Source organism: Mustela nivalis (genome assembly GCF_964662115.1).
Source record: "Mustela nivalis genome assembly, chromosome: X".
NCBI lineage: Eukaryota > Metazoa > Chordata > Mammalia > Carnivora > Mustelidae > Mustela > Mustela nivalis.
In genome coordinates this window covers 20,561,786-20,581,621 of record NC_139040.1, presented here as the reverse complement: position 1 = coordinate 20,581,621, position 19,836 = coordinate 20,561,786, and the positions used below count along the sequence as shown (strand labels likewise).

Genomic DNA, 19,836 nt, shown 5'->3' with positions numbered 1-19,836 from the left:
GATTTCTTAATTACAAAAAGGTTAAACGAAATGACCTTTAAGTTTATTTTAACTCTAAGAGTCTATGAGATAGTATAATGGGAGTTCACATAAAAAAAAAATACTCAGAGCACTGAAAGCAGTTTTGTTCCCTCCCTCAAATGGATTGATGTGAGAGGATAAAAGATAATTTACCGATGACCATTACATCATTCGTCTCAACTGGAATAAAAATAAATCAGTAATAATTAAAGTTAACTTAGTCAAATTTAAGTTCTTAATGTATTGGCCATTTAACCCATACTTACATGCAGGTCTAGGTATTCAAATTTGGAATAAGTTTTTAGGGCCAATTCCCAAACTTTCAAATACACTAAATCATGCTGAATTAGTTTGTTTTAGATAAGAGTACATTGATACAAACTAATTCAGGTCAGTTTCTTCAGGATCAATGTCAGTCATTATGACTTAATTTACCAGGCATGGTTATAAAATATGCAACTGGTTCAACAAATCCTATATGAAAATCCACCTCATTGTAATTCCCATGATTTATGTATAAACAATATTTTTGTAGGTTTCAATTCTCTTCAAAGGATAATTTGAATCTATCTTAAGAACCTATCTAGAAAATATGAAAAGCCAGAGATAAAAGATAATGTCAAGTCAGAATATTTTTAAATCTGATTTTGTCATTCAATTATAAAAATATAAGTAATCATAATTATTACTAAAATTTCTCTATATTTGTACATTATTTTACTGGAATTGGAAGCACAGGAAACCTGCTATATTAGACATAGACAAGTATTTTAGTAAGTCTAATTTACTCTAAGAATGTAGATTAGAAGTTCCACTGATATTTAGACCCTTCGCTGTTTAATATTTTTCCACTTTATACAACACTCTTAATACCAATAACCTGATAGAAAGAACTGTAAAATTTTTAAAATTTGTATCACACAATGAGATCTCAAAAACAATTTCTACCTTTTCATGCAAATCATCATGTTCACCTCATCAGAATAAAACATAAGCAGTCTAAATTAAGGTTATAGATAGAACAACTAGATACATGTAAGTCAAGACACTAAAAACTACCAAATATAATGATAGCAACAAAGCATTATCAGCATACTAGTTGCGATGCAAACTAAAATGGCTCACCTCTCGTTCTTCAGTAAAATCAATATCCAAAAATAAGCTTTCTTATTTTAACAAAATTCATTTCTGTGAGTTAAAAATATAACAGCTTTACAGAACAATTTCGGCAAACAAAACAATGATAAAATTGTATTATAACTCAAAAAAATAAAATAAATATCTATTGAGTCCATGCTGATATAAATGAGTACAAAATAAATGAGAAGAGACAGGTCTTCCTTGGAAAAATCCCAGTTAATAAATGTAGATGGAATGAAAGAAATACAAAATTACTATTAGTCAAACACCACAATAACTGTTGCAGGCAAATGCTACCAACATATGCTAAAATCAGTGGGTATATGTTTGAGGAATGTATTCCCCAAGATATTTATCAAGGACAAAGGGGAAAATGGTAACTCTACAGTAAAGAAGCCCAGCAGACACCACCTCAACTAAGTGACAAGATTACTATTTCCTGTAATACAACACAACATCTTCTATTCTCTGGTAAGATGTACTGAAGACTTAACATTCCTGCCATGGCATTGTTGCCAAAAAATATATAATCTCAATCCAATCATGAGACAATGCCAGACAAACCCAAAATGAGAGACAAACTATAAACTAACTGACCAATACTCTTCAAAAGTATAAAGATCATGAAAGACAAAGGAAGAAAGACTGAGAACTAACATAAATTTCAAGAGCCTAAGAAGACACAGCCAGGAAAAAAACAAGGTGGGGCAAGAGAATGAGAGGAAAAGTCACAGAATGACAAGAAAATATTTGCAAACTGCATCTTATAAAGGACTGTTACCAAAATATAAAAAGAACTCTCAAAATTCAACAATAAGAAAACAATTTGATTTTAAAAAAGGGAAAAGACCTGAACAGATGCCTGACCAAAGAAGATACACAGATGGAAATAAGCAAATGAAAAGGTGCTCAACATCTTATTGTCAGTGAAATGCAAATTAGAACAAGATACCACTACACACCTATTAGAATGACCAAAATCCAGAATACTGACAACACCAAATGCTAGTGAGAATGTGGAGCAACAGGAATTCTCATTCACTGCTCATGGGAATGCAAAATGGTATGGCCACTTTGGAAGAAGTGTTGGCAGCTTCTTACAAAACTAAACACAAGCTTATCATACACTCCAGCAATCATGCTCCTTGGCATTTACCCAAAGGAGATAAAAATCTATGTCCACCCAAAAACCTACACATGGATTTTTCTAACAGTTTTATTCATAATGGCCAAAACTTGGAGACAACCAAGATGTCCTTCAATAGATGAATGAATAAATTGTGATACATCCAGACAATGGAGTATTACTCAGCACCAAAAAGAAATGAGCTATCAAGCCATGAAAAAAAAAACCAAGAAAGTATATCTTAAATGCATATAATATACCTAAGTGAGAGAAGCCAATCTGAAAAGGCTATATACTGTATGATTCCAACTACATGATATTCTGGAAAAGGCAAAACTATGGAAAGTAAGAGGCTATAGAGAAAGAGAAATGAATAGGCAGAGCACAGAGGACTTTTTAGGGCAGTAACACTATTCTTTATGATTCTGTAATGGTGGATACATGTCATTACACATTCATCCAAACCCACAGAATATACAATACCAAGAGTGAACCTTAACGTAAAAGATGGACTTTGGGGATAGATAATGATGTGTCAATGTAGGTTCAATTGTACCGAATGTACCACTCTGATGTGAGATATTGAGAGTGTAGTAGGCTTTGTTTATTTGGGGCAGGTGGATATGGGAACTCTAATTTTTCCACTTTATTTTGTTGTGAACCTAGAACTGCTCTTAAAAATAAAGATAGTTTTGGGCACCTGGGTGGCTCAGTGGGTTAAAGCCTCTGCCTTTGGCTCAGGTCATGATCTCAGGGTCCTGAGATCGAGTCCCACACCAGGCTCTCTGCTCAGCAGGGAGCCTGCTTCCCCCTAGCTCTGCCTGCCTCTCTGCCTATTTGTGATCTCTTTCTCTCTCTGTGAAATAAATACATAAAATCTTTTAAAAAAATAAATAAAATTTTTTAAAAAAGCTATTTTTAAAAATTGCAATGTGAGATCTTGGATTGTATCCCCTGGAACAGGGAAAGAATGTTAGGGAGAAAACATGTTAATTTAAATGTACTATGATTATGTAAATTGTTAACATCAGGGGAAGCTCAGTGAAAGATATATGTGAACTCTGTACTATTTTTTGTAATAAAGTCATTTTCAAAGTCTATTTCTTTTAAAAATTAAAATTTTTAATTATAGCTCTTACAATTTCAAACAAAATAAATAAAACTCCCATTTTTTTCAAAGGATCTTTGCTGTCCATGCAGTATATTACTATACCCTCCATTTGATAGTGGAAAAAAATGAGTACCCAAAGTCACCTAACTAGTGATACAGTTAGGATTTCAGCTTCAAAATCCAGGAATTCCACCATAATCTTATCCTGTTTCTCAAAAACAATAGTAGCAGCAGCAAAGGCAGCACAAATGATGAGAAAGATGATGGTAATCACCATCATCATCATCATCCATCAAAATTTATTAAAGATAGCAACTGCATGAAATCTGACCTACATCAAATTTCACTCCATAGAAGAACACTGTAGTAGGTAAGTGCCAGTGGGGTTTTTTAAATTATTATTTTAATTTTATTTATTTATTTAAGTAAACCCAACCTCCAACATTGGGTTTGAACTCACAACCCCAAGATCAATAGTCACACGCTCTACTGACTGAGACAGCCAACCGCCCCCGTCAGTGTTTTTTAATAATAGTTATGGGAAGAATTGCTAATTTGAGAGTCTAATGGCTGAGGGTAAAAAGTTACCTTCTGTTTTTCTCTATAATCTTCTCCTTCAAACTTGTACAAACTTTGTTCAGTGTCCATTCTAAAATTTCTCAGAGAAGACTCTCCCATTTTCTGCAAGCGTTCATTCATCTCTGCAGTCTACAGTTCAATACATTGAAATTAGAAAATTATCACTGAATTACTTATAAAAATCTGTGGGTTCTCTATCTTTTTAAGTCAGGTTTGACATGAAATACCCATTCTGTTAATTTACAAGGTAAGAATGCAAGGCTAACATTAAATGAATATAAATTTAACTTGCTCCAAGTATTTTAAATATTTATGTGGTTATTCAAGTATTCTCAATTAGGCTTTCTTTAAAATCTTTTATCCCTGAAGATGTAGCCATATAATATTTTCTGTCTTCTTTTACTATGTTTGAAATTATGCAAAATAATTTGAAAAAAAGTAAATTCAACACAAAATTACAATATTCTGAAATAGTTTATTACACTTTAACAAATAATGCTTTAGTATTTCATGAAATGTTGACAAAAGATTTTCAGTTAATGCAATGTAATCCAGTGTGTTGTGAAAATGTGGTCCTGATATATGTGATTGAATATGAAATTTATTTGGCTTTCAAGTAAATACCAACGTTATTTTGAATAAACATGAGATATAAGGTCATTCAATTTTAAACTCTAGTTCTTAGTCTCTCTTACCAAAAATCAAACTAAAAAACCCTAAACTACCTTTGGATAAAATCTACAAATCCTTAGAGAGAATAGGAGTCATTTGAAACATGCATTTGAAACAACACGAATCCAATTAAGCATGCTGAAGTACTTTGATTTTAAAGCAATTCATCATGAAAACAAATGCCATTTTAAAACTGACCTTCTTTTCCCCTCTTTCCAAAAGAGTTGTAATGTCTTCATCTGTCAGCTCACTTTCTTTAGAAGCAAAAACATGGGTGGCTCCATGACGTATCATCTGCAACATTTCCTCTTTTGCCAGCTTGTTAGACTGTTGGTCAATGAGTCTTCCTAATAATAAAAATAAAAGTTGTGTACATTCAATTATATTTTATTTTTTTTAAAGATTTTATTTATTTATTTGTCAGAGATCACAAGTAGGCAGAGAGGCAGGCAGAGAGAAAGAGGAAGCAGGCTCCCTGCTGAGCAGAGAGCCCGACGCGGGACTCGATCCCAGGGCCCTGAGATCATGACCCGAGCTGAAGGCAGCGGCTCAACCCACTGAGCCACCCAGGCGCCCCCATTCAATTATATTTTAGAGAAAGAATAGCATAATAGTTCTAATCAGACTCTATCACATTTAACCATAAGTAAAGCTCTATAAGCAGAGAAAATTAGTGAGCTTTAAAGTTTTATTAATTGGGGCACCTGGGAGGTTCAGTGGGTTAAAGCCTCTGCCTTCGGCTCAGGTCATAATCCCAGGGTCCTTGGATCGAGCCCCGAATCAGGCTCTCTGCTTAGCAGGGAGCCTGCTTCTTCCTCTCTCTCTCTCTGCCTGCCTCTCTGCCTACTTGTGAACTCTGTCAAATAAATAAATAAAAATCTTTTTAAAAAGATGAAGTTTTATTAATGAATATACCTACAAGTTTTTCTTCTACCATACCTTCTATTTCAATATGAGTTTCCTTCCATAAAATTCAGGTAAAACTCAGAAGAACAGAACATTTTTTTCATTTTCAAAATTCATTTTTCAGATCAAATTTTTTTTCTATTAACAGGCACTCTCTAGAAAGTGATTTAAAAAATTTTAGGGGTGCCTGGGTAGCTCAGTCAGTTAAGTGTCTGCCTTCAGCTCAGGCCATGATCCCAGAGTCCTGGGATGGAGTCTCATGTCCATCAGGCTCCACTTCTCCCTCTCCCTCTGCCCTTCCCCAACCTCCACTAGCCCATGCATATGTATGTGTGTGTGTGTGTGTGTGTGCGCGCGCGCAAGTGCCTCTCTCTCTCATAAATAGTCTTAAATCTATAAAATAACTTTTTTTAAGATTTTACTTATTTGACACAGAGAGAGAGAAAGATCACAAGTAGGCAGAGGGGCAGGCAGAGAGAGAGGGGAAAGCAGGCTCCCTGCTGAGCAGAGAGCCCAAAGCAGGGCTCAATTCCAGGACCCTGAGATCATGACCTGAGGCACAGGCAGAGGCTTAACCCACTGAGCCAGTCAGGTGCCCCTAAAAAATTTTTTAACAAGACATTTTACCTGCTAAATAATATCAGGTACTTCAGGAGACATGCCACTAGCATTCAACTATAAGCTAGTGATGTTCAGCTATCTATTCCATATACTGAATGCAAGGCTTTAAATTAAACAGATCTAAATTAGCACTTTTTTAAAAACTGACTTTTTTCCTGTAAGTTTGCAAATTTTAGTCAACTTTAGAAGTAATCTCCTTGGGGCGCATGGGTGGCTCAGTTGGTTAGGCATCCAACTCGATTTCAGATCAGGTCATGATCTCCAGGGTCCTGGAACACAGCCACACATTGTGCTCCTGACTCAGAAGGGAATCTGCTTGCCTCCCTCTCCCTCTACCCCTTCCCCCACAACACGCATGCTTTGCTCTCTCTCTAAAATAGATAAGTAAATCTTTAAAAAAATAAGAATAATCTCCCTTAAAGAAAATTCCATGTGTTTTGGGGATAAAAACACCTAATTAAGTTTACATGTATAATTACCTTGTTGTATAACAATTGAGTCAAGTCTCAGTTTTATCTCTGCTCTTTCTACAATCCTTTCTTCAACAGTATTATCAGTGATGAGACGGAACACACGTACTGGCTTCTTCTGACCAATACGATGTGCTCGATCCTAGAAGATAGAATCCTAATATAAGATATCTGGTATTTTGGATAAAATATATAGTACAGCCACAATATGCTATAAAATTCTGAATATAAAATTAGTTTCTGAGCTCTCTAGACATGCCACTTGTTAAAGAAGGATAATGAATATTAAGAATATCTATGAGATGCCTGGGTGGCTCAGTCAGTTAAGTGTTTGCCTTTGGCTCAGGTCATGATCTCAGGGTCCTGGGATCAAGTCCCCTTCTGGCTCTCTGCTCAGCAGGGAGTCTGCTTTTTCCTCTCCCTCAGCCTGCCACTCCCCCTGTTTGTGCTCTCTCTCCTCTCTGTCAAATAAGTAGAATCTTTTTTTTTTTTCAAAGAAAAAGTTCTATCTAGAGGTCTCTGTGACAAAAAAAAAAAAAAAAAAAAAATCTGCCAGTATTATACTATACTAGAAATAGAAAACTTCCAGAAAGGCAACAGCCAAAGCCCCTTTAAGACGAGGACTAGAGGGAGTTTACTAAGCAACTTTAAGCCACTGAATGCAAACATCTTCCACACTATCAAGTAGCTTTGTGAGGGGCAAAGTAGTTAGCAAGTGTTGCTATGGTGGCAAAAGTCTGCATAATCAAGCAGTTCTTTCTGCTTATGGAGGCAATTCAGGGATATATAATAAAAAGTAATAAAAATTAATGGTATATTAATATCCTTATTAGATAGTGGTCTAGAATTAGTCCTATGCTTTATAGTTGGTAAAGGTGACAGATGGCAAGTTCTGATAATACAAAAAATGCTAGGGGGAGTGTTTTTAAAACACAGAAGCTGCTAGAGCAAATAGGAGAAGGGAGGAGGACAGGTGAGAAAAACAAAGCAAAGAAGAAAGATTCAAAACAGCCTTTGAACTAAATATAAAAACACTAGAGCTCAGTAACAATTTCAACAAGGCACACTAAATGAGAATGTAACACCTCTACACAAATTTAAATTTTCAAACTCAAATCAGTAAATCATGAAAGATATACTAATTCAATTTCAATTTCAATACAATTTCAATGAAATGAAGTGCTATCAACAAGTTTTCCAGTTTAGTAACCCTGTATCTTACCGGGACTTACTTCTATTGAGTCATATTAAACAGGTAGCTTAGTACCATGCTGAAATAATAATAAAAAATCATTTTGATTTAAAAATGTCCTGGGATGCCTGGGTGGTTCAGTCAGCTAAGCGTCCAACTCTTGGTGTCCACTCAGGTCATGATCTCATGGGTCATAAAACTGAGCCCCACATCAGGCTCCGTGCTCAGTAGGGAGTCTGCTTGAAGATTCTCTCCCTCTGCCCCTCACTCCACTCATGCATGTGCACACATGTGGGCACTCTCTCTCTACAAATACAAATAAATCTTTAAAAAAAATTAAAAAATTAGGGACGCCTGGGTGGCTCAGTTGGTTAAGCAGCTGCCTTTAGCTCATGGATCATGATCCCAGGGTCCTGGGATCAAGTCCCATATCGGGCTCCTTGCTCGGCAGGGAGCCTGCTTCTCCCTCTGCCTCTGCCTGCTTCTCTGTCTGCCTGTGCTTGCTCGCTCTCTCTCCCTCTGTCTCTGACAAATAAATAAATAAAATCTTTAAAAAAAAATAAGAAATTAAAATGTCCTGATGGTCAATGTTTTTAATTCTGTTACCAAAAAAAGGGGAAGGTGGGTAGTTTCCTCCCAGGTTTCAGCACCAAAAAATAGAAATATAAATATATATATAAAATTTTTTAAAAGCAAGGACTTCTAAAGCTATGCCTCACTAACATATGACTTTAATTGCTTCCAAAAATAGTAATTTATCCCATTAATTATTGAGATTTTGAGTGCATAGCTATTTTGCATCTTTGTACTTCTGGAATTACTTTTCTTCATCTCAAAATATGAGTCACACTGGCAGAAGTTGTAGCTCTACTTCAATAAATGACAGCATGATGACAGGTAAAAGAAATAGCTTCTTCAACTGTCTTTAAAAAAAGGATAGGATATTTTCCAATGGTGTCCTTAGGTATCAAATGTTTTCCTGGAATATATTCCTTTGTTATCTTTTTATTTCCTCATCCAAAATGTTTTATTACAAAAGTTGAAATACCTCTCCCAATTTTAGTGCTGAGGATTTTAATATATCTAGTTATCCAGAAGAATTAATATCAACAGGTCACCCTTTTCATTAAGGCATATGTGTATGTCCTCTTCAATATTCAGGAATAGGAAAACACATTTTTGTTTCATGATAAATGCCAAAATAGACACACAAATGCTGTATCTGGATTTGGGGTGTGTGCATTTGCTTTAGTTTCCTTTTTTGTTTTTTCATAGCACAGTATCTTTGTTTTCCAAGATAATCTATTTTAACATCTAGAAAATCTCCCAAATATTGCCCTTTTATCATAAGTTACATCTGAGCCTCATAAATAACAGTAGTATTCCCAGCTAAAATAAATTTCTGACATCATTAAAGATTACTAACCATAGCCTGCAGATCAACCTGTGGATTCCAGTCTGAATCATATAATATAACCACATCAGCACTTGCCAAGTTAATTCCAAGACCTCCAGCTCTGGTACTCAGCATAAAGATGAATTTGCTACTATTAGGAACATTAAAGGCCTCTATTGCTTCCTTTTTTAAATTGATACAGGAAATGGAAGAAAACAAAGAAAAATAAAATTATATTAACAGAGTCCTTAAGAAAAAAATATTTTTAACATACATGTTCAAAAGCCCACTTTATGCTATTCTTCCATCTCAAAAACTTAAGCATATATCTATATACTATACTGTGTGACTTGCTGTAGAAATTATATTACATAAAGTTCCTAATATTTAGAAGCTTACATCAATAGAGACAAACTGAGAACAATCGCATAGACAAATTTAACTAGGCAAGCAATAAATCATTTAAATTATTTAAAGCAACAACAGTGAAAATATTTTGAGGGAGAGCTGAAAAATATCTAGAAGATAAAATGTCAGCTAACTCAACTTCATTCCCATTAGTTTACAAAGTATTAACAAAGAAGGTATAGCTTGGAAGACCAACCGAGAAAGAAAAATGTTCAGAAATGTGAATGAGAGAACTGGATAAAGGGGAGGTTAAGCGGATTTATTTCCATATGATGACAAGAGGCAAACAGGAAAGTAATGAAGAAATTCAATAAGGTAATCCAGGGAAATTTAGTAAAGAGTCTTAAAATTAATGGGATGTTAATATCCTTACTATATAAAGAGCTCATACAAATTAATTAGAAAGAAACACTAAGACCCCAATAAAAGAATGAACAAAAAAATAGGAAAAAAAGAACAGACAATTCACAGAAGAACAAATACGAATGGCTAATAAATACAAAAATAATGTTCAATCTCACTAGTAATCAAATAAATGTAAATTAAAACATAATACCATTTTTTGAAGATTAAAAAATTATAATACTCAATGTTGACGAGGGGGCGGTGAGACGGGCACTCTCATACATTGCTGCAGGGAATGGAAATTGGTACAACCTTTCTGGAAAGCAATTTGGCAATATGCATCAAGAGTCTTAAAAATGTTCATACCCTTTGACCCAGTAATTCCACTTCTAGGAATTTATCCTAAGGAAATAATCAGAAATGTGCACAAAGATTTATGTATAAGGACTTTCACTTTACCATTATTTATAATAGTGAAAAATTGGAAACAACCTAAATGATCAACAATTGGGAGACAAATTATTTATAGTATGTCCACTGGATGTAATATATTTAAATTATTTTTACAATAAATTTTATTATTGGTATAGGAAAGAACAACATAATGCCGAGTAAAAATGTTACCAAACTTTACATATAGTATATATAATATAATATCAGCTAACTTATATAAATTATATATACAAAAATAGATTGGCCAGAAATACTTTTATTTCGCAAATTTCCTTCAGTAATCATATGTTACTTTTATGATCAGAAAATACAGGAAGTCAAATTTTTAATGAATGGAATGGCATGGTCGAAAGTTGCAGCAGAGAAGGTGACACTGCCACAGTCCATATAGCATGTAGAGGGCACAGTACAGAAAGCAGCATGGTGTAGTGAGAGGCAATTTGGTGTAGAGGAAATAGCAAAAACCTGGTGTTAATCATTACCATTTATTATATATGTGTTTCTAAGCAAGCTTTTAACCTCTCTGAGACAGTTTCAAGTAGAAAAAAATACTAGTAAATTATACTTTACTGAGCTGCTAGGAGAATTCAATTGGAACTATACATTGCCTAGCTTAGAGTCATTGCTTGACAAATGTTAGATCCTTTCTCTATAAAAGTGAGGAAGCCAATTAAGTAAAGGTTATAGGAACTGAGTCAGAGGATGACGAGAGACTCAGCCAGCTGAATTTAGCTGTAGCAATGAAGAAAGGGCAAATCTGAGAACTACTGAAAAGGAATTGCTGGCAAATAATTAGATTAAGGAATCAAATGTGGCTTCCCCTTCTTAATAGGAAAATAGACAAAATGACTATGTGGACAAAAGTATAATGGAAAAGTGGGACATTTCAAAAAAAAAAAGGAAGAATGAACAAAAGAAAGAAAATAAAATAACAGCTCTGACTTTGCTGTACCTAAAGTTAACATATGTAATTCAATATCTCTGAAGGGAGAAATTATTTGAAATTTTAAGAAACCAGAAAAATTTGGGTATAATTTGGTGAAGTCCATATTGCTCATAAGCAGGGAGATCAGTCAGAAATGTAAATTGGCTATTTGAGGTCAGAAAGCACCTACTTTTCTGCCTTAGTAACATCTTCATTCCAGGAAAAAGGGTCATTTTGAATACCAATGTATGGCTTGTGCTTAATGTGGATTTGGAGAAACCCATTCTGAAGAATAAATTAGCAAAAGCCAATCAAGCTTCAAGTTACGATTTTAGAAAAAGTGAACTACTATAGAGCAGGAACCAGTGTAAACTTTGAAACACCCCCTATTTGTAAACGTTATCAAAAATATTTCCCTAGGGCACCTGGGTGGCTCAGTTGTTAAGCATCTGCCTTGGGCTCAGGTCATGATCCCAGGATCCTGGGATCAAGCCCCGCATCAGGCTTCATGCTCAGCAGGAAGACTGCTTCTCCCTCTCCCACTCCACCTACTTGTGTTCCCTCTCTTGCTGTGTGTGTGTGTCTTTCTCTCTGTCAAATAAATAAATAAAATCTTAAAAAAAAATTTCCCCAAAATGGGTAGCAGGTAAACCCTTAGTATGAAAAGTGCCTGTATGCCTGCTATGGACCTTATCCTATACTATAACCAAGCTTCAATAAGGAAGCACACAAGGGACAGAATGCTCACTGAAGTTAGAGAAGGACAGGGACATGGACTAAGTCTGCAGCCTGAAATGGGGCCCTAAAGCTGAGAGGTAAAAGGCCTGTGTGCAATTTCATGACATACAGTATATTCTAAACTACAGTTTAAAAACTGCATTCAGCGGGGCGCCTGGGTGGCTCAGTTGGTTGGACGACTGCCTTCGGCTCAGGTCATGATCCTGGAGTTTGGGGATCGAGTCCCACATCGGACTCCCAGCTCCATGGGGAGTCTGCTTCTCCCTCTGACCTTCTCCTTGCTCATGTTCTCTCTCACTGTCTCTCTCTCAAATAAATAAATAAAATCTTTAAAAAAAAAAAAAACTGCATTCAGGGGCACCTGGGTGGCTCAGTGGGTTAAGCCTCTGCCTTCAGCTCAGGTCATGATCCCAGGGTTCTAGGATCGAGCCCCGCATCGGACTCTCTGCTCAGCAGGGAGCCTGCTTCCCTTCCTCTCTCTGCCTGCCTCTCTGTCTACTTGTGATCTCTGTCAAATAAATAAATAAAATCTTTTTAAAAATTTTTAAAAATAAAAAAAATTAAAACTGCATTCATATCTATTATACCCAACAATCCTCACAATATTGTCAAAAAAGAAGCCTAGGTATTAATATTACCCTGATAATAAAGATACTAAGGCTCAGAGAATTAAATAGCTTGCATATACTACAAAGTGGTAGAGCTGGTACTGAAATTTAGGTCTTCTGAAACCAAGTTCAATGCATTTTCCACTATACCAGGAAATCACAATATTTGCCCAGAGCATGAGGATAGACTTAAAAGAGAGACCAAAGACAGAGCCTTGAAGGACCACAGAAAAGTGAAGCTAAATTAGCAAAGCCCTCCCCCCAAAAAAGTATTTAACATTAGACCCGTGACATTCGTGAGGGATAATCTAAAGATCTGTAAGAACTCCCAAATTTGAGAAAGACACTGGGTGCTAGCTAGGATTCCTCACTGGCTAAGTAACTCAGTCCTATACACCAGCCTTTTGGTATTCCAAGATACAAATGCATGATAAGCACCTATACCTATGTTGTCCAATTTCGGTTTTACAAAAATCTAACACTGAGATTATTTCCATTACAAATTATTGTTTCATGAGTCTTTATGGTTGCTCATAAACTGGAAAAATCTCAACTGTTAAACTCCACAAATGGCGAGGGTCTACTGTAGGAAGCAAATCAAGAAAAGAAAATGGCAGAATCAGAGATTACATAGTAGAATGAGAAACAGTAACCAGAAGGTCAGAGATAGCAGTAGTTAGAAGAGTTAAGGGTGTAATGGCATAGTATCATTTAGATAAGTAAGGATGTCTTTGAAGACCTTGAAAAGGATGCTTTGTAAAGAGTCAGTACAATGCAAGCCAAACTGAAGATCTGAGAGAGACAGAGAGGTGTTAGGGAGAAATTCAACACACCTAGCTATTTTATTAAAAGGCCAAAGTTCAAAACTATGTAATGATGAGAAACATGGCTTAACTTAACTCTGATTTTTGAAGTTTTATTTTCTTTTCCTCACCTCTCTTTCTTCATGTGGGGTTTGTCCATCCAGTCGACAATACTCATAACCACGCCACATACAATAATCCTCCAAAATGTCCAGCAAGCGAGTCATCTGGCTAAAAATGAGAACCCTTGAACCTAAAACATTTCCCCCAAAAAAGCAAGTTATTCAACTTGTATAAAAACTAATTTGAAAATTACAAACACATAAGCAAACGTCACATGTAATATAAATATATAGTACATGAACACTTCATGAAACACATACACATACACCTTCGAGGAAAGCTATACAGAATTATACATTGCTGAGTTATGCATGTTTAAGGATTTCAAAACCTTCCACACGTACTGAGATGATTTAAAGTCTGCCTTTTCTCTGTCCTGAGGATGTGATCGGCACACACAACCTTTTACTAGACTACTGCAATAGTCTCCCAACTAGTCTCCTGTTTCTCAACTCTCATCCTCAGTAGAAGTCCTGTACTGCTTCAAAGGTTCTCCTCCAAACATACAAGTCTGATTGTGTCAGCTGACACAGCAAAATCTTCTATAACAAACCTTCCTCCCCACCTTCTAAACAGTCCACACTTTAAAGCATGTTGAAAAGGCCTTTCATAATCTGGCCCCATCCAGCTTTCCAGATTCATCAACTGCCACTCTACCCCAAATACTGTAAACTCTGCATTCCCTTTTTTCATGCTTCTGTTTCATTGTCCTGTGAAATGCTTCCCTCTCATTCTTCCCGTGATTTACTCCTAGACATTCTCCCAGGCTCACTACAAATGTCGCTTTTTTGAAGATTTCCCCAACTCTCAGTTTCTCAACATATGGCACTTATCACAATGAACTACAACTGTTCCTCCTCACTACACTGTGAGTTTGTCCAAGGCCAAGACGATTCCTAGCAGAGAGTAAGTACTCAATATTTGCTGAAGGAGTGAATGAACCAATGAATGATGATATGGAAAATGTTATTCATACACAAGGCACTAATATAAAAAGTCATTTCATGTTAATGTATAGATTTGTAACTCACCCTGTTCTTTGAGTTTGGCCAACAGTTTATCAAGAACTACCATTTTACCACTGTTGCTGACAATGTGCTCATCAGTGGTATAAGGTGGACCAGGTTCAGCACCATCGAACAAATAAGGATGGTTACAACACTTCCGAAGCTGCATCAGAATGTTTAAGAGTCGCATCTTGTCCATCTTGCCAGCAGAGTTTAACACATCAATATCTTTCATCAGGATTTTTGTATACCTAAAATTTTTAACTATAATTAATCATTTATTATATGTAGTTGATGAATCACTAAATTCTACTGCTGAAACCAATATTATACTATATATTAACCAATAGGAATTTAAATAAAAATTTGAAAAGAAAAAGTAAAAAATAGTTTTGGTGAACATGTGGTGAAATAGGAAGATCTTATAAACTGACATGGATATGTTAGTACACTCTTTCTGAAGGGCAATTTGACAAGATAGATAAAAAGTTTTAAAATGTGAATATTCTACATCTGCAACTTTGTCCTTTGTAGATAGCAATATAAGTGGAATAATGTTCATCACAGCACTGTTTGTAATACTAAAAGTTACAGCAATCTAAAAAAAGTTCAGTGACATCAAGCAACATGCTTTTGGTGATCAGCATAGAGTCCTATCTAGGATAAACAACAAATTCAACTTTGAGACTAAATCTGATCAGCAAAACTAAGAAACTCTTGAACATTTTAACTTGTATGTTGCCCACAAACCTGTTTCTTCCTGCTTTAGTCATTGCTACAAATTGCTATCAACTGATTAACTATTCAGATAACCATATCTGATAATTAATTATTCAACAAATAAATATTTGCTGAAAGTTGGCATCCAACTTTTACTTGTTTGAACTAAAAACAATCACAATTTCTTATACCTAATTTTTATAAGGCATTTTTTTTCTGATCCATAAACATTTTTCATTCCCTTTGTTGACCTTTACCCAGGTAAAAGTAGACCTATGTATCCACCTGAACAGTGATTAATATTTAATTATAATAACTGCCAACTTGTATTGAATGAAAGTGCCAGGTACCATGTGAAGGGCTTTATATAAATCATCTTGTTAAATCTTCACAACAACTCCCAGGTATGTACTAGAATCACTCCTACTTTATGAATGGAAATTCAGGCAGTAGTAAGAGAAGGAAAAAAAAACCTACTCAGGGCCACAGAAAGGGAAAAAGTCAGAGTTTGATCTTATGTCTGAATTTAGAGAAATATACTCTTCACCACCACCCTATACTGGTTTCAATAGTAGAGAAGTCATTACATATTATAAGTGATCTAATTTTGTTTATATCAGCAACATTTTTCTTCTTTTTTTTTAAGTAGGCTCCATGCCCAACACAGTACTTGAACTCATGACTCTGAAATCAAGACCTGAGCTGAGATCAAGAGTCAGATGCCTAACCAACTGAGTCACCCAGGTGCCCCACAACATTTTGCTTCTTTTAGCAGCATTATTACATAAGCATGTCTAATTTAGGATTCTTTGTATCTTCTCTTGTCATTTTCCTGCTTTGCCTGTATTTATCAAACCAATTCAGCATCTATTTTTATAATATCTACAATCACTACTCTCATCCATCTTACTGATGTTTATTATTATGGTTATTACTACTTACACTGATGAAAAAAGCAATACCAAAAAAATGCGCAAGTGACATTAGCCTCTTTAACCCTAACATTGACTCGACAAACTAAGTACTATTATCCCCATTTTATAGAAGGGAAACTGAAGTTATATAATTTACCCAAGCTAAATAGCTACAAAGGAGCAAAGTATGTGATTCAAATACAGGTCTTATAATTAACGAGGGCATGTGAGATAATGAGAACTGGGTATTGTATAAGACTGATTAATCACTGACCTCTACCTCTGAAACCAATAACATTTAATTAATTAAATTTAAATTAAAAATTACTTTAAAAAAACAAATTACAGTTCTATAGACTCAAAGCCCATGCTCCTTCCCAAAGGCTAAATAAAATGAATGTTTTTGGTGAATACCAATTTTTTATCAAAATATTTGAACTACTTAACTTGTTATTCAAATAGAAAATGTAAATTTTGATCTAAAGGCACAACTAAAATTTCTTTTAAATTTAGCTTTGGAGAAAGCTACAAAGCTAGATTTTAATAAATCTTTACACATAAATGAATTCCTTGGAAATAAAATAGCTTACCATTCTCGTTGCATTTTACTCAGTCCCAAGTAAATCTTTATTTCCTTTTTAGGAGGCAGGCTCTTCTCTACATCAGTTTTTATACGACGTAACAAAAATGGTTTTAAAACCTAAAAAAGTGATGGTTTTTATAAAAGTTTGTAAAATATTTAATATTTAAACCACAGCACCCTAATGCAAAATTTACTTCCCAGTGCATAACCTGAAAAACACTATCAATACCAGTTGCCAATTTTCTCAATAAAAAAGAACAAATGGCCCATTAAAAAATCAGAACAGGGGCCCTAAATTAGATATTCATAATTTGATCGCACAAAATACATTAAAATGTAAGACAACAAGATAATTGACTATTGAATAAGCATGAAAGCATCTTTTTTTTTAAAAAAAAAAGGTTATTGCCATACAACATTTGCTTCCTTATTCTGTATAGAAATATTTTTTTTAAGATTTTATTTATTTATTTGACAGAGATCACAAGTAGGCAGAGAGGCAGGCAGAGAGAGAGAGAGGAGGAAGCAGGCTCCCTGCAGAGCAGAGCCCGACATGGGGCTCGATCCCAGGACCCTGGGATCATGACCTGAGCTGAAGGCAGAGGCTTTAACCCACTGAGCCACCCAGGTGCCCCTCTGTATAGAAATAATTTTGATGGTAACAGAAATTTTTCCAGAAAAGACATCCAGATGACCAACAGACACATGAAGAAAAGATGCTCAACATCACTCATAATCAGGGAAAGGCAAATCAAAATTGCAATGAGATATCACCTTACATCTATCAGAATGGCTAGTATCAAAAAGACAAGAAATATCAAGAGCTGGCAAGGATGTGGAGAAAAGAAACCCTCATACACTGTTGGAAAAAAAATTGGTGCAGATACTGTGGAAAACAGTGTGGAGGTTCCTCAAAAAAATAAAAATAGAAATACCATGTGATCCAATAATTCCACTCCTGGGTATTTACCCATAGAAAAAGAAACCACTAATTTGAAAACATATATGCACCCCTATGTTTATTGTAGCATTATTTATAATAACCAAGATACAGAAGCAACACCTAAGTATCCATTGACAGATAAATAGATAAAGAAGATATGGTCTCTCTATATATACGTGTGTATACATATATTCATACATACACACATGTATATGTATGTATACATGTGTATATATGTGTGTATGAATATATATTATATATACACACATTAAATACACACACACACACACACAATGGAATGTTACTCAGCCATAAAAAGGATGAGATCTTGCCATTTGTAACGACATGAATGGACCCAGAAGGTATTACACTAAGTGAAACAATATTTTTGAATCTTAGAGGAAATCTAAGTCAGAGTACGGATCAGAGAGTCTCTACAAGTGAGATAAAAATGCAGGCCATTTCAAAATAGTTAAACATATGATTTAAGAGATAATGGTTCAGTATTAAGGAAGATATGGATGACTAGAGAAAAAAGATGAAATAATCAGTATATACCTGCGAGACAAATTCTATCACAGGAAAATAATAGAGCTACCATCACCTGTAGAGTATGTGCAGTGTGGCAGACAGTGCACTATGAACTTTACAATCCAGAGTACTAAATCCTTACAATAAATCTTTAAGGGAAATGTGATTATTTTAATTTATTTTTAAGATTTTATTTATTTATTTTAGAGGGAGAGAGAGAGAGCACAAGCAAGGGAAGGGGCAGAGGAAGAGGTAGAGAATCTCAAGCAGACTCTGCATTCAGTGAGGAGCCCAAAGTGGGGCTCAGTCTCACAACCCTTAGATCATGACCTAAGCTGAAACCAAGAGCCAAATGCCCAAATGACTGAGCCACCCAGGCACCCTTCAATTTTATTAATTTAACTGAAGTCATTTTGCTTGTAAGTGGTAGAAGTCAAATTCAAATCAGATCAAACCGATTCTACAAACAGCTCAGTCCCTGGTTAGCTGTTGTAAGCATGGACAAGTTCCTTAACTTTTCTGAGTCTGTTTCCTAATCCATTCATTAGAAAAAATTATGGTATATGTCTATTACAAGCATTTTAAAATGAGGATAATGATACCTATTTCCAAAGCTGCCATGAAAATTTATAGTAGTATTTGTGTAGAGCTTAACCACAGTAGATGTTAGTAAACAGTAGCCACTACTATTAGAGATCTATGGGAGGTAAGGAAAAGGAAAGAGTGAAAGACAACTTCTGATCTCTGGTTTGAGCCTCCTAAAATTGTCCGAGAGAGATTCCTTATGAGTTAAACTGCCTGTGAGACATTTAGAGAGAAAGACTTAGAAGGCAGTAGGATATACAGGAACTAGGCAAGAAATAATGGAAAGATAAATTCGGGAGTTATAAGTAGATAGGTGGTAGCTGTAACCATAGGAGTGGATCCCCAGGGAGAGCACATATGAAAAAGAAAGTCAAAGACAAAGCCCTACAAAACACTAACCTTTCAGGGGCAGACTGAGAAAGAAAAGCCCATAAAGAGGAATAATATGAGTGGCCAAAAAGGTAAGAGAAAATCCGAGAATCTAATTCCTACCAGAAACCAGGTAGGAAAGGGTTTCATGCAGGAGTGGTTAGAAGTGCTAACCAGTGCAGAGAAGCCAAAATACCTAGCAAAAAGTATACCCTGAATTCAGCAACTAGAAAATGATTAAAGACCTTCCAAGATAAGTTTCAGTTGTGTAGGATGGATAGAAGCCAGTGGTCAATGAGGCAAGAGTAAATAGGAGATTAGGTAGTGGAGATGGAGAAAATAAACCACTTCTTCAAGAAGCTTAGCTATCAAGGGAAGACACCAGAATCACAGCTAGAGACACACAGTGTGAAGAGAGTACTATTTTGTACATGCATGAGTGTGCGTGTGTATGGGTATGGGTTTGGATTATAACACAGCACATACTTGAGCATGTTTACATTTTAGTACAAAGAGTCAATAGAGTGAAAGCTAGAAAAATCAGTCA

General features: G+C 35.3%; 1 protein-coding gene across 7 annotated transcripts in view; it reads right to left on the bottom strand.

The window, feature by feature from the left end:
* SMARCA1 (SNF2 related chromatin remodeling ATPase 1) overlaps nt 1–19,836 on the bottom strand; it is a 74,817-nt gene that overhangs the window by 35,177 nt on the left and 19,804 nt on the right. For 4 of the 7 annotated variants that reach the window (XM_082716738.1, XM_082716740.1, XM_082716736.1 and 1 more), the window contains exons 10-17: nt 16,869–16,978; nt 14,669–14,895; nt 13,646–13,767; nt 10,354–10,389; nt 9,265–9,417; nt 6,656–6,788; nt 4,848–4,996; nt 3,987–4,106 (exon numbers count right to left, since the gene is read on the bottom strand). In XM_082716738.1, the coding sequence (XP_082572864.1) occupies nt 3,987–4,106; nt 4,848–4,996; nt 6,656–6,788; nt 9,265–9,417; nt 10,354–10,389; nt 13,646–13,767; nt 14,669–14,895; nt 16,869–16,978 (1,050 nt within the window). The remainder of the gene's footprint in view (nt 1–3,986; nt 4,107–4,847; nt 4,997–6,655; nt 6,789–9,264; nt 9,418–10,353; nt 10,390–13,645; nt 13,768–14,668; nt 14,896–16,868; nt 16,979–19,836) is intronic. The other 3 variants (XM_082716741.1, XM_082716737.1, XM_082716742.1) reach the window with 2 other exon arrangements.